At 39.9% G+C, this 25,303-nt stretch overlaps 1 protein-coding gene and 2 long non-coding RNA genes across 9 annotated transcripts; 1 reads left to right on the top strand and 2 right to left on the bottom strand.

Moving 5' to 3' along the window:
* Positions 1 to 707: 707 nt before the first annotated feature.
* LOC307020549 (uncharacterized protein) lies at positions 708 to 8,234 on the top strand. Of its 4 annotated transcripts, none has more exons than XM_079651996.1 (18): positions 708 to 962; positions 1,886 to 1,997; positions 2,127 to 2,259; positions 2,361 to 2,435; positions 2,604 to 2,999; positions 3,187 to 3,291; positions 3,400 to 3,632; positions 3,712 to 3,890; positions 4,480 to 4,573; positions 4,655 to 4,890; positions 5,108 to 5,222; positions 5,624 to 5,741; positions 5,822 to 5,913; positions 6,352 to 6,469; positions 6,567 to 6,668; positions 6,767 to 6,940; positions 7,407 to 7,583; positions 7,811 to 8,234. In XM_079651996.1, exons 2-18 carry the CDS (start codon positions 1,929 to 1,931, stop codon positions 8,131 to 8,133), a joined length of 2,739 nt encoding a protein of 912 aa, XP_079508122.1. In that variant the 5' UTR covers positions 708 to 962; positions 1,886 to 1,928; the 3' UTR covers positions 8,134 to 8,234. The 4 variants fall into 4 exon arrangements, with proteins under 4 accessions (XP_079508122.1, XP_079508121.1, XP_079508120.1 ...); XM_079651995.1 differs by having other exon boundaries at positions 1,739 to 1,997; XM_079651994.1 differs by lacking the exon at positions 708 to 962 and having other exon boundaries at positions 975 to 1,997.
* A 5,015-nt stretch (positions 8,235 to 13,249) lies between these two features.
* On the bottom strand, positions 13,250 to 15,327 carry LOC307020570. Of its 3 annotated transcripts, XR_013802921.1 has the most exons (4): positions 15,121 to 15,296; positions 14,792 to 14,859; positions 14,247 to 14,290; positions 13,250 to 13,359 (listed from the first exon to the last, which is right to left on the bottom strand). It is a non-coding gene; the product is annotated as an uncharacterized lncRNA (long non-coding RNA). The 3 variants fall into 3 exon arrangements; XR_013802922.1 differs by having other exon boundaries at positions 13,250 to 14,290; positions 15,121 to 15,295; XR_013802920.1 differs by having other exon boundaries at positions 13,250 to 14,859; positions 15,121 to 15,327.
* A 648-nt stretch (positions 15,328 to 15,975) lies between these two features.
* LOC307020569 lies at positions 15,976 to 20,734 on the bottom strand. 2 transcript variants are annotated; one of them, XR_013802918.1, is made up of 4 exons: positions 20,315 to 20,734; positions 18,598 to 18,792; positions 17,074 to 17,234; positions 15,976 to 16,245 (listed from the first exon to the last, which is right to left on the bottom strand). It is a non-coding gene; the product is annotated as an uncharacterized lncRNA (long non-coding RNA). The 2 variants fall into 2 exon arrangements; XR_013802919.1 differs by lacking the exon at positions 20,315 to 20,734 and having other exon boundaries at positions 15,979 to 16,245; positions 18,598 to 18,936.
* Positions 20,735 to 25,303: the final 4,569 nt, after the last annotated feature.

Raw genomic sequence — 25,303 nt, 5'->3', positions numbered from 1 at the left:
GGCTGCCATGCAATGTGCTCAGGGAGACTAACATTCACACACACTCACACACGTTGGCCATACCAATTTGTAGTTAAGTATTTTACCCAAGGTCGCATGGACATGTAGAGCTACATTATATTTACAGTTTGAAGCACCTTCAGCAGTCTGCAGCTCTCAAAGTGTTTAATAAGAAACATGGACAGTTAACTTCAGCATTTGACATAATAGTGATTTAATCAAATCTGGCTTCATATTATTAAAAGCAACACGAGCATCAACTCGACGCAGTCCGCCATTGTTGTGGTTGTGAGTGGCTGGGAACACAACTGGGACTAAAAAGGAGAACCAGTTCAGAACCAGAAAAGCACGGAGCTAGAACCAAACTGGTTTGGTGGGAAGGGGCATGGATGTGTTTAAACTGCCATTTATTTCCCCGCTAGGTTTTCACATTCATGTGATATGATTTTATTCAACCTCTTATTCAGGGACTCAAATGATTGACACCCTTACATTTGTCATTATAATGTATTTTCCTTTCACCTTTAGATAACTGCCCTCAGTAAATCCTGCTCCCCCTCCCTTCAGCAATTACAAGAAATGCACCTTGTTTTTCTAAATGCCACAAAAACCTGCAGACTGTAGTCAACACTTTGAACTGTAGCTTTCAGTCTCTGTTCATGACAGGATGTGGCATTAAGCTCAGACAGCCTGTCCTCCTACAAAAAACGACCAAATAGGTCGATTGTTTAAGCAGTGTTGATCACGATATTACGACCCATAGCCACGTAGCTTTCCCATTATTCATTTCTAGCAGCAGTTTATTACAACCTTTTGTCACGTTTTGTCACGATCGTAATCCCGTGAACTTTAACCTTGCGCATCAATAAAAGTGCGACGAGCCAAGAAGATGAAGATGAAGAAGAAGATGAAGAAGAAGAAGGATTGTTAAAGAGCGTCAGAGCGTCAGAGCTTTACAAGTGGTAAATCTGATTTCTGTATTTCATTTGATTTGTTTACGCTTTTAATTAATCCTGTCGTTTTTCTACTAAGCATGTTTAACCACGATATTTCAGTTTTACGTTTTAGGGCTGGCCCGTGGCATAGGCAGTATAGGCGAATGCATGTTGTTAGCAATAGCATGGCTGTAAAGGTTAGCGCTTAGCGCTTAGCTTATATGCGCTAACGGATATGTATTGCAATATAAGAAGGTTCGTCTACAACAAGTTGTAGGGAGAGTTTTCTCCTTCGCACAAAAGGAGCTAAAATCTTGCCTAAAAACAAAACCCTTGGTAGCACGTGACATAACACATAACAATGGCAAAAGTATGTATATTCAGCTAACCAGACCAGGACATGATATGAACGTAAACAATGCGAAAGGAAATGGCACTTTAATAATAATAATAATAATAGTTGACATTTACATGGCGCTTTTTATAATGCACACACTTTTTCTTTCTTCGAAATGTCACCTAACATGTTGCATTAATGATAGTTAGGGTAAGTTCAACACTTGAATATCATCAGGTCATAGTTGTTTTACTACTTTAAACATTCGCTAATTCAACTTAAGTTTTGTGAAAGCATCACATCTAGTTAAAAAGAGAAATATATTTCCCTGTAATTACTGATTTACCTGGGACTTGATTGATTTTGGTGCCTGTAGTTTTATTTTGGCGAATGCTTATTTATGAAGCAACAATTAAATTACATGGTAGCACAGCTAATCTGAGTTCATCTGTTTGGTTTTTTTCAGGTCATCTATCAATTCAATTATATGAAGTAGCCTATTATCATAAAAAAATCAACGGTTCTTTTCAGAGCCATATTCCTCTTCCTACTCTCTTTCACCCCTCTCGTTTTCTTGTCTTTTGTTTTGTTTTTCTCCCTCCCTGTATGTCAGTTCATCCTTTGTTTGTTGTTGCCCTTTTTATCCTCACTTAAAAATGGCATCCAAGCAACTGAATGAATGGCTAGAGATAGGGAATGCCCTCGCAGATGAGTTGGCAAATAAGGCAAGTACAACATTATCCAAAAATTTATTATAACATTTACTCAAATGATAACAGACACACACATTACAAAGATGTGTGTGCAACAATTAAGGGAAATATATAATCTCTTTTATATATTTATATATTAAGATACCAAAGAAACCAAAGAAACCGAAGATACAGAAGATACCAAAGAAAATAACGCAAGGATCAAATGTTTCCTGGAGGAAGAGGGACCTGGATGGGAACATTATAGCCCAACATTGGAATAAGAATCGATCTGGTCTGTAAAATATAATCTAGTTCTAGTGTTTCATTAAGTTTTAATGTCGTTGGTCGGTCCTCAATAATGTTTCCCATAAATTCGTACTTTGTTTTATGCAGTTAAACCTTCCAGCTCTCAGAAGTCCCCAGAGGTCGAGGAGACACATGAGATTCCTCTACAGGTCCCAAGTCTTGGTATGCACAATGAATTCTTAAATTATCCTTCAACTTGAAATGTAGGTAATTGTTTGTAGTATGTAATAGCTTTGTTCATGATACATTGTAAAGTGAAAAGCCATGTATGGAATATCTTTTTTTAATTAAACTAAATTCCATGATTTGTTTTATATTTTGTTATTTTAGATCAACATCTTCAGACACTGAGAAACCTGTTGGGTTCTCTCACTGTCCCTGCATCATCAGAAGAAACACCCACTGCATCAACATGGACCCAAAGACAGTTGAAACGTGAACAAAAATTCAGAGCTGCAATGCCAGAGCTCCTTCATTTGAAATTGGCTGCAGAGATTGTCACTACACGTTCCTGTCTCCAATGCAAAACTGCTGATGCTGTGGTCCGGTGTTTGGACTGTGTTCCACCAGGAACTCCCTTTCTTTGTCCGGCATGTGACCCTATTATCCATGGTAAACATGTCTTCCATGACAGGGAAGCCATGTTTGATGGGTTTTACAGACCTATTCCTCCCACATCCTTAGTGGTTGTGGATGAAAGTGGCCAATATGGACTCTGTGAACAAGGTGGGTTCAAATAAGGTATTACATATTCCCTTACCATGGTTTCCTAATGTGCACTACATATACAGCGGCATCATTTTCACCATGTCGGAAGTTTGCTTTAACAGTTAAAATGTCTCAATTTGTATTGACTACATTTCCTAACATGTCCTAACATGCATATGAATCTCTGAAATTGTCTTTGCTGCAGTGTGTCTGCTTCCTATTCCTCCGCCATCCCAAATCTGCTTCTGTGGTCCAAGCCAAGATTTCACCATCATCCCAGGAAAGCAGACCGTGTTGGTGACTATCAATGGTTTGTTGCCACCAGAAGACGATCAAGCAGAAATACAGGATTACTATTATACTTTTGTCCTACATTGCATAGATAGCTGTCAAATTGCACATTTATATTTTTTCTCAGGTCCATACAACGTTCGTCTGCCTTCTGTGTGCTGCCCAATTTGTTCCGCCAAATGGTCCCCGAGCATAGGTGACTTGCTGGGATACAAATACTGGCCAGCAACCGACAGCTGCAAAATTATTTTTAACTTTGATGTGTTCACATCATTCGAGCAAATGAAATTGGCCAGCCCAGCATTATCCCAGCAAGTATTTATAAAAATGCTTGAACATCGATCGTTTTCCACAGGAAGGGTAAGAATAAAATGTGGTTTTCAAGATTTTTGAATACCAAACTTTTAATTAACCAAATGAATACCATTCTTTTTTCCAGACAGGCAGAATCTGTAGCGATATCTTCCACAGAGTCTTTCGGGAGTTTGCCTTCTGTAATTACAGACAAGAAGATCTATGCCTGGTGGAGCCCTTTAAATGCCCAGCATGCACACCTGACATGCTGGCTATTGCTGTAGATGGCAATAGAAAGCATTATCGCTTCAAGAAGTCCAGAGGGTCAGTGAAATCATATTCTCATTTTAGTTGTTGTTTTATTGACTAAGCTGAATGTCTTTGCTGAAATGTCTAACTTTCCCCAACTCTGCAATTTCTTTTTCCAAAGTTTGTAGACCATCAGAAAACAATAGTTGGTTTGAAATTACACATAATTATATAAATCCAATTCATAAACATTATTATATATGACGCCTGTAAAGTTAACTCAACTTTAAAATGTTAAATGGTTGACGTTAGTTGGATATGTTGGAGCTAAGAACCAGTTTTGGATATAATCGCTTCATGAAAAATGTATTAAATTGCCCAGGAACCTTTTTCTATGCCTTCCTCTGCCCTATTCCATGCCCATCAATATAAAGGATGTACTTTTATTTTTACCTTTTTACAAGAAGTCAGTAAACTTTTCACTAATGTTAAATAATGGTGGCAAAAGACTTTACACAGAATTACAGATCAAATTCACAAAGACCTTTTCCACATTTATGAAAATGTTATGGCAAAAGCAAATTGGCCACATTAAATAGAGGACACAATCAAACTTATGTATGTATGATAATGTTGCTTACAATGTCTTTCTCGAATTTCGCAGGACAGATGAACCGTCTCTATTTGATGGACTGTTCATTGCCCAGGACAGTAAAGTGTCGGCCTTTGTCGACAAAATCAGGAGCCAGATGACGATTGTAAGAATCTATTCAATCCCTTAACCCTTTATTTATTTTTCTTAGCACAGGGTTAAATGTAACAGATTGTGTCTATTTCAGAAAAGTGGTCGTGATGTTTGTGGACCGGCAACATTCACAGCTTGCAGAGAAACCTCACACAAGTCCAGGGCCAAGGTGGATGAGGAAGGACTGCAAATAGCTGTGTGCAGACATGGCATCTTACTACAAGGCCTAAATCACTACCGTGGTGAAATATATGCCTACCCAATGTTCCTGCAGAAGGAGCTGGCTGAAGTTGCGAATGCAACATTCTTTTGTATGGATGTTGCCTGCAGGTAGTTATAACTATTGCAAAATTGGAAGTGTTTGTGGGAAACGTGTTATCTATTTAATTCTTGCACATCCAGTAGATGTAAAGCAAAAAAAACATTCATTTGGATAAATGCTGATGTTGGTTACAAGGATTGTACTGGTAATTTTAAGGACCTGGTTTATCTTTTTACTATTATGCCATCATGCAACTGGAAAAGCTAATTGATTTTGTCATTACAGGTACTGGCCTTATTTGGAGAAGATGGCAGCAAAGTTGCCTGAGCTCCAACCACTTACAGAGATGAAACCTTTTCTCTCTGTAATGCACGCCAAGGCCCACACAGGCAAATGCGAGGTACAGTATGCAAGTTAAACATTTGTGTCACTAGATTCAAATGTTTTAGAAATTGTAGTGCACATAAGAATATCATGTAGTATATTCTATTCAAGCCTGTGGAATAATTGTAATAGTTACAAATGTTGACAAAATTGTTACAAAACAGACTGTCACAAGGATAGGCTTCCAAAACCCATTATGTTTATTTTAGTAAATATATCCGCACTGTAGAAATAATGAATGAATAGAGCTTCAAATAACTGCAGTTGTGACATTGTAGTTCAAAGCATAATTCAATATTAGAACATTTTAACTTTCTGAAATTGCTCCTGACACTGATGATAACTAAAGATGTACAGTACAAGAAATTATAATATTGAACTAAATAGCTAGATCTCATTGTTTATGATTCTGAGCAGGTGAAGTGGGGTGGCAGAAGCCAGGAAGGTGCTGGAAATACTGTCGGCGAGGAAGTGGAACAGGTTAACAGCTTCCTCTCAAGGGCAGCTCTGACAACAAAATACATGACCAAATCAGGTTGGTAGAGGAAAACAAATAGTTTGAAGTAGTGCCACATTGTAAAGCTCATATGAATTTTCATGTTTTTGTGTTTACAGCTAGAGCAGATATGATAACCGTGCTGGCTATGCAATGGAACCACAGGAAGGTGGAGAATCTCCACAAGACACTCTCAAAGAGATTTGTCAAAGTAAGACGTCCATGCTGCATTTCAAAATGTATATTAAGACTATCCGAGTTTGTTGTTGTAGTAATTTAACACCATCCTTAGCTACATGTTGTTGAATTGAATGTATTCTGCAATCATTTCATTATGATGGTGCTGCCATGGCACACTGTTCTGCCAAGAGAGTCTCTGTTCTGTTTGTTTTTAATAAAGCACTATAGGTTGATTCATCTGAATTTCTGGATAATAATAATAATAATAATAATAATAATAATGTTAATCCTGCTTGATCTTGAAAAAAAAGGGAAACTAAGGTGATACTTGCCAACCTTGAAGAGAAGGTGTTTAGCATTTCATGTTGTTGTCTGGTCAGTTAATGTGCATAAAGGAATTCAGTAAAAAACAACCTTCTCAACCAACTGGAACGCATATTCACTTTTTCCTTTTAAACATTCTAACCAGACTACACAGAGAGCACAAACTGAAGTGGACAATCTTGAGAGTCTCAAGCAAGAGCTGAACATCTCCCTGGAGGACACGGAGCAGTGGGTGTTGGAGGTCAAGCAATGGGCAGCCACTGGTATGTTATATGATCACTGTGGTATAGATTTGGTTCCATATTTCCAAACATTTGGCTTCATGTTTTATGATTACACCTTGTTGTTTCTGTTTTCAAGAGAAACATGGAGCCCAGAGTAGCCAAGAGGAGCTCCAGAGAGAAATAGATGAAATTATTTATTCCCTCCGAAGAAAGAAACACGACCTCTATCGACAAAATGGTATTTATTATTACGTTATCTAGAAACAATATTTGTTTCTTGTTGTTGTTGTTTGTATTATTAATATTAGTTTATTTGTATTTTGTTTTACTTTACAGACAGCAACCAAACAAGGCAACGCAAACGGAGAAGACTGACAGAGCTCAAAAAGAAACTCAGAGAGAGGATACTGCAGTACAACACCATTGATGCCTGTTCAGAGAAAATTGACACAGAAGCAGCATGCGGTCTGTCTGAGGATGTCATTCTGCCCTGGGAGGCGCAAGGAGATGGTAAGAAACAACTTGTTTTTGTCTGCCCTAGATATTCCATAAATTCAGTTGAAGTACTAGAATACAATCACCAATGTAACACAGAGCTATCAACATAGGTGTCACAAATCATCATGATCACAACAAATCATTTTAAAAATAATGATATTGAAAGGTCTGTATGATGTTGCCCTATCAAGTCTTAATAGTCTAGTCTCACTGGGACAGGCATATCTATGGAAACAGTAAAACCCTTCCTGACCACCCTGAACTGCATACTAATGTTGAATCTCAAGACATACTGAGTTTAATTCTGCCAACATAGACAGAATTGAAAAAATTCAGCAAGCGGCGAGGTTGAATTTTTTTTTACCAGATTTTAAGGTTTTGGTCAATTTAATTAAAAAAGATTGAATACAAACTGATATTATTTGTTTTATTAGCCTTACCATTGTGGTTGTTATATTTTGTGTTTTTTCCATTATAGTGGTGAACCTGCGCACAAAGAGGCGACTTTTTGACCAGGTTATGCTGGTCAGGCGTATGGAAGAGGAGAAAGTCATCATTGTGAAGGAGATGACCCAGCATTGTCAAAATCTGAGGCAGGCACTGGACAAACTGGACCGCCTCCTTCATCAGACAAAAGACGACATCAGAAACCAAAGTATGTTCCACAAATACCGATTTATAACATTTGCCACTGCCCCCCTCCCAGTGTCAAATGTCTATCACTGAATAGCATCTGTAATGATTGCATTTTTTCTGAATCACAAATCTTTTTAGCTAATATACAGCCTCGGAGTTAAACATTCAAATTGCTTATATGGAACCAACATCAATGCTAACTAAAAGTTGCCTTACATAGACTGTCATTTTGTCTTTTTATTTTAGTTTCTCCAAGCGATATAACAGAAGAGGGATACAGGGGACTGCACTGCTGTATTTTACACCATCAATATCTTCTGGAGCAGAAACTGAGCAGAGTCACCAGCACCTACAGCTGTATTGGCTCGGACTCGTCTTTTCTCATGATGGAGGAAGACATTGAAGACGGTAATGAGGACGACGAACAGGATGGTGATGAGGACGGTGGTGAGGACAACGAACAAGACGGTGATGAGGACGGTGATGAGGACAACGAACAAGATGGTGATGAGGACGGTGATGAGGACAACGAACAAGACGGTGATGAGGACGGTGATGAGGAAAACTAACAGGACGGTGATAAGGACAACAAACAGGACAACGAACAGGACTTAACAAGTCTATTGTGTTGTATGCATGTCAATGTATTAAAACGAGTATTACGATTGAATGGCTTGTTTATTACCCTTTTTTTTATATGATCCTGCTTTGCATTTACTATGTCTGGTATTCAAGTAAATGCCATTAGCAGTTATCAGTCACCTTCAGATCCGAGTTACCTCGAGGGCCAGAGGTTCCCCACCCCTGGTATAAGGTTTTGGTGATCACCCTTATTATCATCATGTCATTTAATCATGATCTGTTTAATTAGCCAATGCTTACATCCAAAGAATGTGTCTAGACTTTACTCCTACAGACACACACTAACAATACAAATTGAGCTAAGTAATACACTCACGAGCCACTTAATTAGGTACACCTTGCTAGGATGGGTTGGACCCCCATCTGCTTTCAGAACTGCGTTAAGTCTTCATGGCATAGATTAAACAAGGTACTGGAAGCATTCCTCAGAGATTTCACTCAATATTGACCTGATCGCATCACACAGTTGCTGCAGATTTGTCGGCTGCACATCCATGACGCAAATCTCTCGTTCACCATATCCCAATGGTGCACTGTAGGATTTGGATCTGATGACTGTGGACTGTGACATTTGAGTAAAATTCATTGTCATGTTCAAGAAACCAGTTGGAGAATATTTGAGCTTTGTGACACGGTGAGTTATCCTGCTGGAAGTAGCCATCAGAAGATTGGTACACTGTTGTCATAAAGGCATGGACATGGTCAGCACAACCCGGTATCACGGCAAGACGTGAACATGTGACGATTTACCATGATGGGAGACGTGAAGCTGTCACGATTTCGTCCCTTCAAACGTGACAATTACACAGTATTGTTAACGTGGCCCAACCAGTGGAGATATACCCGGAAATGCCAAGCAAATGCTACCCCGACGGTCGGTTGTTATTATCAATATTAATATAATAATGATTTCATTTGTAATAGTCACACTCAATTTCGCCAATTTTCTGTTGCCCCAGCTGGTCGGCACCTCTTTTAGCAGATACAAAGGCTATATTCATTTATTAAATCGATGTGTGTGGATGTGGAATTAACGGACGTGACGTTGCACGATTGCGTTACCAGGCAACAGCTTCGGTTCATGTTAATTTATAAACTCTTCAACTCGAACCGTAGTTATATTTTAAAACATTTTAGAAAGCCTCACGAAATATTTTAATGTACATTTTAATTTAAATGTGAAGGAATGTGTGTATAACAAAATACATCCGTCAAAAACAATACCGGAAACAGACGTAGGCAAGATCCTCGGTTATGGCTAGAAAGGATCCTTCTATTGTAAATATGACGTCACGTTCTCGTTGTAACTCTCGTTGTAATCGGAGCGGCTCGGAAACACATCTACAGCAGTAACATGATGCAACATACACATTAATGCAGCAGCAATATTAATAGAGAAACATCAGACATAATAGTAAAACACTGCAAGGGAACATTTTATTGCACCAGGAGCTATCTTGGGACTTTTACTGCGACAACGTTGACTTGCCTGTGAATAAAAAATAAACCATAGTGTTGGTGATCTACAGTGTTGTCATTCTTCTTTGAACACCAGCAAGACCGCTTTTCAACGATCACACTCCCTGTCATTGACATAATTAATAGATAGTTTAGCTTCTCACCATCATTTGCTGTGGCCAACTGATGTTAACGATCCTAACTGAAAGGCTGCCTGCCAAACGTAAACATTCAGCCACGTGACATTCAGCCGAACTCTCGCGAGAGTTTTACACAAGACGGATCCTTTCTAGCCATAACCAAGATCCTCAGCTCGGTGATTCATGGTTTAGCCGCAATGCACGTTGGGAAATGGTGTTTATGCGATGTGAAATCCGAAAACATTTTAAAAAAAAATAATAATACTTTATTCCGAGTTTGCTTGCTTTTCTCTTTGGAGCTAATCACATAACGGCATTGTAATACATGGTTCGGCTGCATTACATATTACATATCTGCCGTAGTTATCTATTTATAGAGCCCTGATGAGAAGACTTCTATACAAACAGGAAGAACTGCCGCCAAAACTGAAAACGTGACGTGGATCACAAATATATCAGCCATTTAACAACATCTTAGATTTATTTTCACACAATATGTCTCCTTGCAATATCAACAGTAATTCGGCTGACTTTTATATTGGATCCAATTGGTAGATAGGCAGTATTTACACCATAACGGTGCACAGCTGATAAACGGGCACCTAGTGGTTAAAGCATGTTATTGAATTTTATTATTATTATTAACTAACAGAATAAGAGACCTGACAGGTGATGGTCAGACGTTGACCTGGCTGCACAGTCACAGAAGCTGGCTGTGTCAACTGTTCACACTTCACACCTGTACAAATACAAAAAAAAGTTATATGACAGATTATCCTGTTAAACAGCAGTATAATAAGTGTTGACTCACTTCCAGCTGCCAGCAGCAGCAGCAGCAGCAGAGAGAACATGATGATGATGACTCTCATTTCATTTAATTTCAAACCTTTATTTATACAGGTGTATCCCATTGAGATCATTGATTTCTTTTTCAAGGGAGACCTGCTCAAGTAGGTTCCACACGAAACATAAAAACATAAACAGAACAACAAAAGGACATCATACAGCACCATTTACATAACTATCGACATAAACAGGTACCAATAGCTTCCGATTGAGTAGCATCCAACCGAGCTTTAAAAACATTTAGTGGCACCAGATTGCTCAGTTTCCATTTAATTTGCAGACTATTCCAAGACAGAGGAGCTGCGCATCTAAAAGCTGTCTTCCCTAAGACAGTCCTAGCAGTTGGCACATTTAATAAAACCACAGCATTCGATCTCAGGCAGTAGCCACTTACAATTTTCCGTGAGATCAGGGAGCAGATATAAGATGGAAGTTTCCCTAACATGGCTTTGTATATAAAAATGTACCAGTGACTGAGCCTCCGTACAGTTAGTGAAAGCAAACCAGCCCTTGCATACAGGGTACAGTGATGGGTTAATGCTTTACAGTTTGTCACAAATCTCAGTGCACTGTGATACGCAGCATCTAACTTGACCAGGCAATTGGCAGGTGCATTCATATAGATCAAATCACCATAGTCCAGCACAGGTCAAAAGGTCACAGTGACTAGCCTTTTCCTGGCCTCAAGCAGAGAAACAGGACTTGTTCCTGTAGAAGAAACCTAGGCTAACCCTCAGCTTTTTAAGCAGGTTATTGACATGAAGTTTAGAAATGTGAGACAATCATCAAGCCAGATACCAAGGACTCTGAGAAGACGTGAGCTCCTGATCCCCTTTAATCTCCACTGACAGTCTCTTTTGAAGGCCTTATAACTGTATCACAATGGATATTACTGAGTTTGCATAGAACCAAACGTGTTCACGTGTGAATGTGAACATTAATAGAATATCACCTCCCATCTTCAGAGCAATCTGACTATTATAACATTAGCGTTAAGAAAGCTTAATTAAATATCTGCCACAACATAAGTAACTGGATCAAAGTAACAGTACAGTCCGCGGCATCACATCATAATGTATCATATATCTCCTTATCTGAGTCAGCTGAGCCGTATCTGGCCGTGCAACACTTACAGTGTCACATACTGTATGCAGAAGTATTATTTTAAGCAACACATTACGAAACACTCGAGTCAAATGTAATTAAAGTCAGATCGTGTCTTAGACGGGGCATATCATAAACCTGTTAATGTACGCATTCAAACACTTTTTCTTTTACCAGCTGTGTTCACCTTGCAGGTGCAGCTATGTGGCTTTTATCCTGGATAAAGTGTTTGAGTCATGGATGTTTAAAGTCTTCATATTTGTCTAATTATATAGTTGACTTTTCATTCAGGAAGTATACGCGCTGCGCTGTCAGTACGCTTCTCCATGTTTGTGATTGGTCGAATGCTCCAAATACCACCCCTTTCATGTGAACGCTCCTAACTAGATAGGACACGGCTGGCTTGAGCGATCCACTTGATAACCCGTGTCGTAGTGCCGTTTAGCGAGAGGGCGTATGTTTTGGATTAGGCCAACCGGCTAACTCAAACATATCCAGGTTAGGTTGAACCAGTTTCGTGGTATACCCCCCAGGTCTTGTCCTGACTGAGCACAGGCACCTGTAGCCTTGGCTACTGTGCTCTCAGTGTTTTGTCTCCCTGTTCCTGCCTATTGGCGTCAGCTGATAGAGGTGTTGGTTTTATCTTGTTATGCACAATGTTGATTCTTCTCTCAGAACTAGCTAAATATGGGTCTGGGGTAGAGATCTTCAGAATTGGTTTGGCATCTTTTGTGTCAATTCGTGGCACACAACATGTCTTGTGAATAAACCATCAGTTTGCCATCAAAGTTCCTGCTCTCCTCGTGTCTCTCTGACTCCTGTTTCCATTGCTTCAGAAGTTTCCATCGCATATGAAAGATTTTCACATGTTTGTAAATTATTTTGGTTTCAGTGTGTGTGTTTCACATGGGTGAACAGTATATTTATATGTTATGGAATGAAATACAATGTCAGATTAGGGGAAAGTTAGGGGAGTGCATGTTAATGTGTCTGGAGGTGGCGTGTTCCAAAAGTGTTTGGGTTTGTCTGCCGTGTGTGGGCTGCGTTCCATTTCAAATTGCCGCCTGTACAATGTATGCACCAGTCTGTGATATGCCGATGTGCAGGCCCGCCCCTCCATACACGCCGATCACACAGACTGCGTCTGCCTCTCGCCCTCATCTTGTGGAGGGAGCCTCATCTGATGCGCAAATGCGGCGCAATTGAGCGCGCCACAGTTTCTGCTGCGAGGCTCCACTAGCTGTAATCGGCTTGGTGTGTCCAGGGTTTACACACCACCCCCCCGTCGACGCTCGCGAGGGCCTCATCCCATCACAGCCCTGCCGATGTGATATAATGTATAGGACCTTTTTCCTCATGGGTGTCATTCACAACAGACCAATCATGACAGTTTTAGAGAATGAGTTTGTATGGATACACTTAAAACATATTTGTATTTGTCTTGGCTTCAGCTCACTGATAACATAAGAACACAAATAGGCACAACACTTACATAGATGTTTTTTTATATGTATTTTATTACTCCAAAATAGAAAAAAAAAAGTCAGCCATATTTAACTGGAAAAGTTTTCCTTTGGCTCCCAGGAATTTTTCCACTTCGCCCCACTGTAAAACAGAAACAGTCAATCAATCAATCAATCAATCAATGTTTATTTATATAGCCCAATATCACAAATGTTACATTTGTCTCAATGGACTTCACAGTTTGTACAGAATATCAGTATGACAATACTGACACAGCAAAAAGTATTACTTTTTGGAATATGTAGTTCTACAGTATGTTGACAATGCTATTTCAAATGAGAAGATATACTAAGTCACTCAAAAATATCATGATGAAAGTGCAGTATAATGTATATATTTATATATAACACGTACATCATATATAATACAAGGTACATTTTTTATTTCAAAGTCAATGTTTCATTTGACCAATTCTTTGAATTTGCTGTCTTATCAATGCCCAAACATACAGCACTAAACTTAGACAACTGCCTGCAAGACTGCACACAGAAATAATACTACTTATTACTACTAACTATACTTATAGTATAATTGTTAAGAACAAATGTAACAAGTCAGTAATTACAAAAGAGATCAAATACCATCCAGCCTCACATATCAATCATTTAACCTTTAGTGATATTGATCAATGATAAACTCTATTGTATATTTTAATTTCTATTTCAATGTAGGCTACTTCCCTGCTTATGTGTTACAATCAGACAGCGTTTCTAGGGCGCGATGTCTGAATGACGAAGGGCAGAGAACTTGGATGTCTTACTTTATGGCGCAAACGTCTGATAGAGCCATTGATGACATGGCTCCCCACCCCCATGTGATCAACTAAATTCAATTTACTGCTGAGGAACCCAAAATGTTTAAGTTAGTGATCTCAGGGTTGATGAAGTTGGTTGGTAAGACTACTTTGTGGCCCCTGTTCTGCCAGACCCATCAGCTACACTGAAGGAAACTTCAGATTAGATACATACCATCCAGAGCAAGACTGCCACTGCACCAACACCTCGGTATGGCCCTGAGTAAAGAAACACAGATTTTAGGTAAACTTCATTTTTTTCAAATGTCATACATGTAAATACAAAAAGTCCAGTGAAATCAAATGATAATTTGAAATAATAGTAGGTACGATTAACTCAAACATATGAAGGACTGTAACATAGTCAATAGCATTTTCCCCATCAGTTTAATATTTTGGAATACTATTATTATTTAAAAAAATATTTGTACTGCCAAGAATAGGAATTCACCTACAAAGGATTACAAGAAAAAATGTAATATATAAATAAATGGCTGGACATGATGCATTAATGCGACATGAAGCATTACACAAGTACCTCAACCTTAAATTAATAATAAATTATTGTTACTGTAATTTCAATATTTACATTAGCAGTCATGCTTAAGACTGAAACACTCCTTTTAAACAAAGTATACGAAAATCCAATAAGATAAGACTTGGTTCCACGGAAACATTATTGTCATTGTTTATTTATTTAAAAATATTTTCTAAACAAACCTCCCTGATTCGTTCCCTCAGTAGTTTTTTGTAGGGGAAAGTGTCTGACCCTTGATGAATGGGACATTCTGCAAGGAATTAAAAGATGGTAATAAGTTGAAGTTCAGCAATAACCTCCTAAACATTGCCTAACATCACATTGTGCTCAATTAAACTGTTCAAAATGGCACTGAGACTTTCGATACTGCAAAGTCTTAAACAAAACAAAAGGTGGTGTATTCTAATTGTACCGATGATTGTTTTCTCTCTCTTTAACTAATTCAATGTGCAAAATCAAACACAGTTTCAGTCGATGTAAATAAGATAATTACTAATTAACCCGCACATACCATTAATTGCCACTTTATTCCTCGTTGGTCTTCTTTTCTGTGAGGAAGACACTGAGGAGAGAGCAGGAGTCAGCCCGGAGGAGAGAGCAGGAGTCAGCCCGGAGGAGAGAGCAGGAGTCAGCCCGGAGGAGAGGGCAGGAGTCAGGCCGGAGGAGAGAGCAGGAGTCAGGCCGGAGGAGAGAGCAGGAGTCAGGCCGGAGGAGAGAGCAGGAGTCAGCCCGGAGGAGAGGGCAGGAGTCAGCCCGGAGGAGAGGGCAGGAGTCAGGCCGGAGGAGAGAGCAGGAGTCAGCCCGGAGGAGAGAGCAGGAGTCAGGCCGGAGGAGAGAGCAGGAGTCAGGCCGGAGGAGAGAGCAGGAGTCAGCCCGGAGGAGAGAGCAGGAGTCAGGCCGGAGGAGAGAGCAGGAGTCAGCCCGGAGGAGAGGGCAGGAGTCAGCCCGGAGGAGAGGGCAGGAGTCAGGCCGGAGGAGAGAGCAGGAGTCAGCCCGGAGGAGAGAGCAGGAGTCAGGCCGGAGGAGAGAGCAGGAGTCAGGCCGGAGGAGAGAGCAGGAGTCAGCCCGGAGGAGAGAGCAGGAGTCAGGCCGGAGGAGAGAGCAGGAGTCAGCCCGGAGGAGAGGGCAGGAGTCAGCCCGGAGGAGAGGGCAGGAGTCAGGCCGGAGGAGAGAGCAGGAGTCAGCCCGGAGGAGAGAGCAGGAGTCAGGCCGGAGGAGAGAGCAGGAGTCAGGCCGGAGGAGAGAGCAGGAGTCAGCCCGGAGGAGAGAGCAGGAGTCAGGCCGGAGGAGAGAGCAGGAGTCAGCCCGGAGGAGAGAGCAGGAGTCAGCCCGGAGGAGAGAGCAGGAGTCAGGCCGGAGGAGAGAGCAGGAGTCAGGCCGGAGGAGAGAGCAGGAGTCAGCCCGGAGGAGAGAGCAGGAGTCAGCCCGGAGGAGAGAGCAGGAGTCAGCCCGGAGGAGAGAGCAGGAGTCAGCCCGGAGGAGAGAGCAGGAGTCAGGCCGGAGGACACAGGAGTGAGGAAGAGAGTGAACTCAGTGTCAGTCTCGGTGGTAAGAGGTACAGACAAGTCTGATCCTGGGTCTGCGGCCATTTCTGCCTGTGTGGTACAAGGGCCCTCAGGTTCAACTGCCAAAGTCACTATTGAGAAGAAAAAAAAGTAGACGCATGGTGAGTAAATGACCAAGTATAATCCTCCATATACATTTATAATCTGAGTAATTACAGCTAAAAATGAAACAGCGGAACATCAGTGATTCTGTGTTACAATGGCGTTTGTTAGCAACCAGGAAATGACACCAGTAAGGACAAACAGATGAGAATGCTGCGTGGGGTCTGGGTGCCGTGTTGGCGGGACGTTGGGGGGCTCGCTGCTCCGCCCTTTGAGGCTCGAGGAGCAGACAGTGTGAGCTGGATTACTGGTGTTGTTTCCTGGTTGCTGTGTGGGGTCTGCGAGACAGCGAGGAACTCAGCCTGAGCGCACACACACACACACACACACACACACTCACAGCCAGGCTGTGAGTGTGTGTGCGTGTGTGCGTGAGGAGATCCGCGGAGCCTCGGCTGAGAAAAGATAAGGCTGAGTGAGTGTGTGTGAGCCGGTACGTCACTATGCCCGTTACGTCACTATACTCAGGAAGAAAAAAATTGAAAAAGAGCAGCATAGACAGGTATTTTCTGTGTTAGAGTTTTACTCGCTACAGGGTGTACTTTGAGGGTCTGTGACTCTGCAGACCGTTTACATGCAGGAAAAGCTTCATAACACACAAGGGGACGGGTAATAACCAGAAAAGCATGACATGGGACCTTTAATGACAAAACAAGACATAACGACATATTTGTACTACATGGTAAACAGTGATTCACATTTTTTTACATTTAAAACCAGATAACTGAGCAACTAATTTACAAAACATGTTAACAGATAAATTGCTGAAATATAGCATGCAGATTTGTATACTTTACCATTAATTAGGCTTTCGTAAATCCTCTTTATGGTAACAAGTGCATTGTTACCATCTTCTGTCTCGATTTGCCATGGACAGATGCAATCGGCAAAAACCATTTGTGCCTCTCTTGGCAAGAAGGAGGATGGGACGCCGATCTAACATTTTCCATTTGTGAAGCTGGAACACAATGGACACAAAAAAACAAGAAATATTATGTACACAACAGTTCTAAACATTTTCACACACCTAAAGCCATTATAACTCCATTTATTTTGCATAAGTGAAAAATGCACTGATGTGATACGTGTGCACATTGAGGAAGGCACCCCACAATTAACCAGGTGTGATTTTAGACCCCTTTTAGGGGAGCCCCTAAAAAAGAACTGTAAAAAAAAAAGAAGTTTATCGAGCTCGGGTTCACTTTGAGTTTTTTTTACATGGGCATAGTTATTTTTATATGGGTTAGGGATGCCAGCGATTATTCTATTTTTCGAATATTCGTTACAGTCTCCATAATCGAAAATTATTTTTAAAATTCGATTTTATTTATATATATTTTTATTATTATTTATGTATTTCTTTTTTTTCCTGGCTTAGTTTCAATTCGGCGGCGAATAATCAATTAATATTCGCCAGGGCTGTCCGATTTTGATCATGGTCAGTTTCTGGCATGCCTAATATTTGTCCATTTAATTCTCACATTCAGATATCTGAATAAGCTACATTTAGCTTTGAAACATGTCAGCAAGCTATAACCTATATCATTTCAGGTTCAAAGTTCTGCATTAACAGCACTTCAGATGTAAAGCTGGTGTTACAGGGGAATTTTGAAATGACTGTTCGAACACGGCTCAAAGTCAGAGACTCTGGTAAGCTTAATGAAAGTGCTTTTAAGGGCCTCTTTATTAATACTAACTCTGTCCAGGTCTTGATTGTCTTTCAAGCACTATATTAATATGGGCTGGTTTTGATTCTGTGACATTCTTGGTTTTACCATTTATTCAAAAATTTATATGATATTTCATTTATTTTACTTTTGGAAACCATAGTCACATAATTATGTGTTTTCCATACCATGAAGTTCAAAAATAAAATATAAAACACCAAAATGCAGGTTTTTTTGTAAGATATAATTAGAAAAACATGTACATTGAAGCTCTGATTCTAGGAATTACCACTGGCCTGAACTATGTTACTTCTGGTTAAGAAATAATGTTTTACTAAAACTGGGTGCTTGCAAGTACAAACACTATCTAACATCAGTTCGAAAAAATGTGTTATGCCTTTACAGCTTTAAATACAACGGTGACAACAATTTTGCTTAACACATTACATGAAGTGCAGTAATCGTGCACTAGTCTGTACTTCTCACATAAACTTACTTAAGAAATTAGGATTATTTTTAAAAAGTGAATGAGGGCGACTGTTGGAAAGTATAAATCAATTCAGTAATTTAACAATTTGTATAAAAAGATTAAGATCAGGGATTATTTACACACTTTTTTATGATAACTGACATCTGCAAGAGAAAAAAGCTTACCAGTAAATGTGTCGAGTCATACACTTTGTTGACACTGTGGTTTTTCTGTTGCGTGGCCTTCCACTCCTGTGCAACCTTTTCTTTTTGCTTGGAGAGTTTCTCTTTGTAGGGTTGGATGGCACCACATTGTTTGCATTTTTTACTTGCTACTCCTATGCTTTGCCTGCATGTCTGGCACACTTTTTGAGTAGGCGTCTGTAACAGAAACACAGATAATGTCAGGGAATACCAAAAATAAGAATACTATACTACAAATGTTTACAGGATTCATGTATTTTATTATATCGTGAAAAATCTTGTTAAAACAATGAACTCATGTTTTTTTATCTTTTAGATAGGATGAACAAAAATCACAAGAGTAAGGAAAACAATGTTATACAGAGTCAGTCACATGTTTTAAATTGACTGTTATGGACAACCCTAATCTGTAAATATCTGGTTGATCCAAAAGTTGATGCTCCATCATCACAGAAAATAATACTAAAATCATCATTAGCAGGGGTGTATTGCTAATTCTATAAGTTCTGCATGTGTGCACGCGCAGTTGTGGCTTGTTTTGAAGCTTATGTAACTACTGTCAATTAACACTCCAGCCAGAATCAACAAAGAATGGTCATTTATTAAGTCTGCATTATTGAATAAATGTGTGATTCTTACAGTAAATGCTGCACACAGCTGCGTGATAGTTAAGTGATCAGTGAAGGACCTTTATAAACTAACTCCCTCCTGCTGAGGTACAAAGGTTACTATATAAAAAGTGTGCACATGTATTTAGTATCCTATCCATGTGAATATGTTTTAAGTGGGGGTGGACCTCATGTCCTCTAGGGGGGTCCGGAGGCCCCCGTGAAGTTAAATGCATCAATCTTGTGCACTTGAGGGCAAAATTAACTAAATCTATGGATACATCTGTCAACACCCATATGAAACTTAACTGTATACATTTCAATAATAAAAAAAATGATAAGAATAATACTTTTTAAAAATGTATCTTTGTGCATATTTAACTATTTACTGTTTTGTTTTTTTATGCATTTGTTGTATGTCCAATAGTATGAATTGTAATGATTTCATCGATGTTTTGCATTCATTCGATTTTTTTTAGGGTGCTGTGTGACGTTGAACCTGCGACCTGCAACCTGTGACCTATGAACCTGTATTTGTATACTACCAAAGGAGCTATTGAACCTAAGAACTTGAATTTCCGACTCCTATTGTGGAACATTACAATAATATAAAAGTGTGCCTTGGAAATATGTATTTCCATATATGGTGACCAAACTGTTTCAGACCCACTGAGATAACTTAGACTAAAGTTAACTGTGTAAACATTACATTAGGTACATTAGCCTCTTAGCCTATCCGTTATCATAGCTAGCTAGCACCAGATGCTAACAACCATCCCCGTTTTAGGTGCCGGAGCGGTGTTCCGGCAGTATTACACCCCTGGTCACTCTTCACTTAATAGATAAATAGTATTTAATATAGTTATAAAGAATGTGACGTTTGATAACATTTGGATCAACCGCATGAACCGATGGATCACATAACTTCCATGCTCACGTTAACGTTAGCTGATTCTACTTTTGGCTAATTTAGCTTTGCTATCATTATTCCTAGGTAAACATAGTAATCTTAGTCACTGTACTAGACGACAAAATAAAACAACATAATACATATCCCAAAATGAATATACTTTTGATATCTGACTACTCACGTTTATTAGCTTGTCTGGGAAATAAATGGATGTTGTCTGATGCAGTGACGAGTCCAAAACCCCGGTGAGTTAGCATTTGACCACTTCCGGTTCCCTCGCGTCAGAACCAATGAGATTTCTCCATAGGATTTGGGAAAATAGCTCGAAATAAGGTCTGTGGTCGACACAAATTTAAGAGGCGGATCACGTTTTGTTCTACGACAGAAAGCCGTGATTTTTGAAGAGTGTACGTGTCTGAAAAACGATGGTTGTTAACAGAAGTTGTCGAGGACGTTGTACGTCATTACGCCGCCTCCCGTTGATTTAAAACGCGCCCGTGGGTCGTAAAGGTATACAGGCTGACGCACCCGTTGATTGAAAACGCTGCTCTGGGTCGTATTAATGGGTCGGAAAACGAGGAAAACAATCGACCTATTTGGTCGTATTAGTTGGAGGACTTGTTGGCTCAGATGCTGTTAAGCAGAGAAAGGTCAAATTTGATTTAAATCCTTGAGATACAGCACTCTCATGTGGCTGATAAACAGTGGTTCAAGAAGAAAGGGAAAATAAGACTGTAAGGCCTACATTTATCATTTTTATTCAAGAACATATTACAGTAGCGTTATCAGCTAAATGTACGAGAAGAACCAAAAAGGCCCATTAGGTGACAGAATGACCCTGTTGCCCCTTTCACACCAACGCGGTTCCCGTTCTAGCTCCGTGCTTGCGCTCTTCTGGTTCGAAACCGGTTTTTCTTTTCAGCCCCCGTTTTGTTCACACCGCCCAGAGCCCGACTGGTGCTGCGTCATGACGTCACCGTTCACGTCGCTGATTTTCTCCCCAACGGCGCTCACAACAACAACAATGGGGCACTGCGTCGGGTCGATGGTCGTGTTGCTTTTAATCACACAAAGCCAGATTAAATAACTACTTCTCAACCCTTATACTTTTCTCCAGAGTGCCATGGTTCATTATTTATTAATGTGTTTCAGCTGCATTTACCGACCGCTGCAGTGCTGCCCGCTGTTTGGCATCACAACGCTGTTATGAAAGTTTATCTGATATAAAATAGGTGATGTTAGCATAGCAACCAAAGCTAAACTGACTATTTTGACTACTTGTTGCTATTCTATTGTAGTATAAGCTGTTTTCTCCAGGCACATATTACCGTCGTATTTTTCATTGTGATTCTACTTGTGATAGACGGACATGTATTGATTCCATTCGATAGCTGCTATAATAAAACAAAATGTCTGCCTGCTCTCCACAATGATCAATAACAGCGAACGGATGGTCAAAGTAAGGTACAAATAAACAGAATCACATTAAGCATGGCAGTGGTAAGTGTTTTATAGAGTGTGTTATTTTATAAAGTGTGTTATTTTTAGAAAGTGTGTGGTTGCGTTCTAGTCACTTTGCTCAGCGCTACTGCTTGATACAACTTTTATTTGCCGTTCTCGCCATAAACAGTTGCTCAGGTTGATCTCGCCCCCCTCCGACGTAAGCTTGACGTATGCGGTTCTTGATTCTAGACCGATTTTTTTTTGGTGCTTGTTAAGAACCTGATTTCGGGGAAAAGAGCCGGCTCCGCTGCGGTGTGAACAGGAAAAAACGGTGCTTATCAGGCTCTAGCTCACAAACATGACATGGCCATTTCTACTGATCATAATTTCATTGTTGAGGTCTACTAGAATAGATTTACATTGTCCAATGTTCTCTGAACTCAGCCTGAGCACACACACACACACACACACACACACACACACACACACACACACACACACACACACACACACACACACACACACACACACACACACACACACACACACACACACACACACACACACACACACACACACACACACACACACACACACACACACTCGTAGCCTGGCTGTGAGTTTTTTTTGTGTGCTCAGGCTGAGTTCAGGCTGAGAGATCCGCGGTTAATAACCAGAAAAGCATGTCATGGGACCTTTAAATAAATGAAGCCACAGATTGAGTTACATCATTCTATTGACATTCTTGAGTTTAATTAAATAAAAGTACATTCATTTTTAATGCATTTTGTTTCTGGCTTGTCTTTGAACTAAGATGTTTTCACTTTCAGTTAAATGCATGGAAGCCACCACGATACAACTTGAAGATAAATGAAAAACACTAGTACTTTGATCAGTTTACTAAATATTAGAAAGGGTATTTTAGATAATGAAGCGTGAAGCTGCCTGAACTCTTATTCAGAGTTTTGCACTTTTCTTTGAAAAAGTTGAAAAGATTTTTCACCTTTAGAAAAATGCTCTTCTCTAAAAAGTAAAACTCACCACAGAAATAACTGATATTACTATAAATCACATCAAACAACAAAATCAAAAAGGGGACTGTGAAGATTAACAAGGAGGTATTCCAGAGGGTCAGACTGTATCATGGAAACCAAGACTTCACAGATCTCCATCTTTCTTCACAGCAGAACAGATGTCGTCAATTATTGAAGCGCTGTCCTCAGCATCCTTCCTGGCCTTCCTTTCCTCCTCTTCTCTCATTCTCCTCCATTTTTTTTCATGAGCTTCTATCAGCCTTGCTAACCTCTCAGCATCCTCTTTGATTTTCTTAAATTGTTCCTCATGCTTTTTATCTATTCTCTTTTCCATTTCCTCTTCCCATCATCTTCACCAAATGCATGAGAACAGTTTACGGTCAAGGATTTAAAAGAGAACTTTGATTTAAAGAATCCTTTTCCCAGAATGCTGTTTCCTGTGGCGCTCTTCCCAACTCCGGTCTTCCCGACCATCAAAATCCGGAGCTCAGCGTTATTGTATGTGTTTGATTCTGATGGGAGGTCTGAAAAAAATGAAGACATATTTTGCAATCTCGTTATTTAAAAAACGGTTCAACTACCAAATGAACAATGTTGACAGTGAGGGGGGTGGGCTCAAGATGGTTTAATAATCTAAAACATCTCTAGATGTCATTCAATTGATATTTTTCATGTATTCCTGTAGATGCTATTGGCACCATAGAAAGTGTTTATTAGGTGACTGGCTGGTTTGGTGATAAAAGTACTGGGTCTGTCAATGTCAAGAGATACACCTTGAAGGAACCTTGTTTGTTTTTTCTTTACCGGAGCAAGAGAGAGAGGCACCATGATGAACACAAATTAAGGAAATTAAAATCAAACTAAATGTTATTCTTGCCTGGATGTTTGACTTCTTAACTGCCTGAATACAACCTGAACTGAAATGGTGCAGCAGTGGCCTCTAGCTGTACATTTATTTTAATAAGATATATAAGATATAATAAGATTATATTTAATTTTTACAAATAGTCCTTACAACATGTTTAGTTTCTATCTTTCATACTTCTACAAATTAACCCATTTTGGGCCTAAAAAACTTTTAAGGGTATAAGTTGCCTTTAGTTATAACCAGGAGCCCAAACAAACTTCTATTCATCCATGATTCAGAAGCATGGAGAAATGAAGGAAACACGTGAGGCTCACTTCCGGGTGAACTTCTCCTCTTCTTGCCTTACCGCCACCTACTGTAGTGGACCAGAACCATCTATGTTGAGAGATGTATCCATAGATCTCAATTTTACCATCAAAGTGGACCAGTTTCATGCATTTAACTTCAAAATCTTAAATATGTCATGCCCCGGACCCCCGAAAGGAGGTGAGGTCCTCTCCCCTCACTTAAAAATGTTTCACATGGATAGGAAACTAAATACATTTGCACACTTCTTATAGTAACCTATGTGCATGGGTTTTTGTTTTGGTAGTACATTGGTCGATTGTAGAGAGTTTGAATCCAGTATTTACATTTCATATTGTGTATTCTTTGGATACTCGATTTATATATATTGACAAAGTGCCTCGGATAGTCTTTTGTGTCTGCAGTGATCAGGCTGAACAACCAAGGGCTAACAATGTAACACATTGAAGAGTACTGTACGGGCCTACCCTTCTGTTCCACTACATCTTAGAGGTAAATATACTTATTGAGCTTGAGATAGTTTTCAGATTTCAAGTATTTCCTCCCCTTCCTGTCCAGTGAAAATCATGTATCTCCAGATGTGTTGATTTTGGTTTATATTAAGCTGTCTTTGGCTCTTTTCTTGCTGTGACAAATGCAATTTCCCCTCTGTGGGACGAATACATTATCACACTGATTTGTATATTAGTGACACAATTTAAGGATGGAGTGTTAACACCTTCTTACTGGGCATTCTCTTCCTGCAATATCAGAAATCAGAAAACCTTTCTTCATACCACTGTGAGGGTATTTTACACCTTTTCTTCCACCATTACGAACCTTGGCATTAAAATGGACCCTGAACTAAAACTTGAGTCAGATTAAATCTGTGGTAAAAACGAGCTTTTATCACCTTAGGCAGCTAGCCAAAATAAAACCTTTTCTCTCCAGACAGCAATTTGAGAAAGTAATCCACGCCTTTGTCACCACTCGGCTGGATTACTGTAACTCTCTCTACATGGGGGTCAGTGGGTCATCCCTCGCTCGTCTGCAGCGGGTGCGAACGCCTTTAACTGGCACACGGAAACATGACCACATTTACCCCATTTTGGCTTCACTCCATTGGCTGCCAATACATTTTAGGTTTCATTTCAAAATCCTTGTATTTGCTTTTAAATTCCTAAATGGCATGACCCCACCATATCTTTCTGAACTGCTACACCCTTACACATAGCGATTCATTTCAGACAGTTTGAAACGCGAGGGCCATGATTGGTACGTGATCTGCCCTCGCTCAAGGGAAAACCTCCAGCTTGACTTGAGACCGCCCCCGTGATAGATAAATGTAATTATAATGAAGCCAGCTGCAATGGATCATTGATCCACCAGGGGGTGCAGTGGGGTTCCACACTGGAGCTCATGTGAAATAAAGTCAGATACAGTATGCTGGATGTACAGCGGAACTTTGTTAAGATCCATATGTCACGGATATCATACTCTGTGCTAAATAAGAGACATGTAATCATTTACAAAACATCAC

The sequence above is a fragment of the Notothenia rossii genome, assembly GCF_949606895.1.
Source record: "Notothenia rossii genome assembly, chromosome: 9".
NCBI classification, from domain to species: Eukaryota; Metazoa; Chordata; class Actinopteri; order Perciformes; family Nototheniidae; genus Notothenia; species Notothenia rossii.
Note: the sequence above shows the minus strand (reverse complement) of the source record. Positions and strands in the feature narration are given on the sequence as shown.

Coding starts and splice junctions, on each gene's coding strand:
- LOC307020549 (XM_079651996.1), top strand. CDS start 1,929: ATGGCATCCAAGCAACTGAATGAATGGCTAGAGATAGGGAATGCCCTC. Junction 5,742..5,821: donor AAAATACATGACCAAATCAG/GTTGGTAGAGGA, acceptor TTGTGTTTACAG/CTAGAGCAGATATGATAACC. Junction 6,470..6,566: donor CAAGCAATGGGCAGCCACTG/GTATGTTATATG, acceptor TCTGTTTTCAAG/AGAAACATGGAGCCCAGAGT.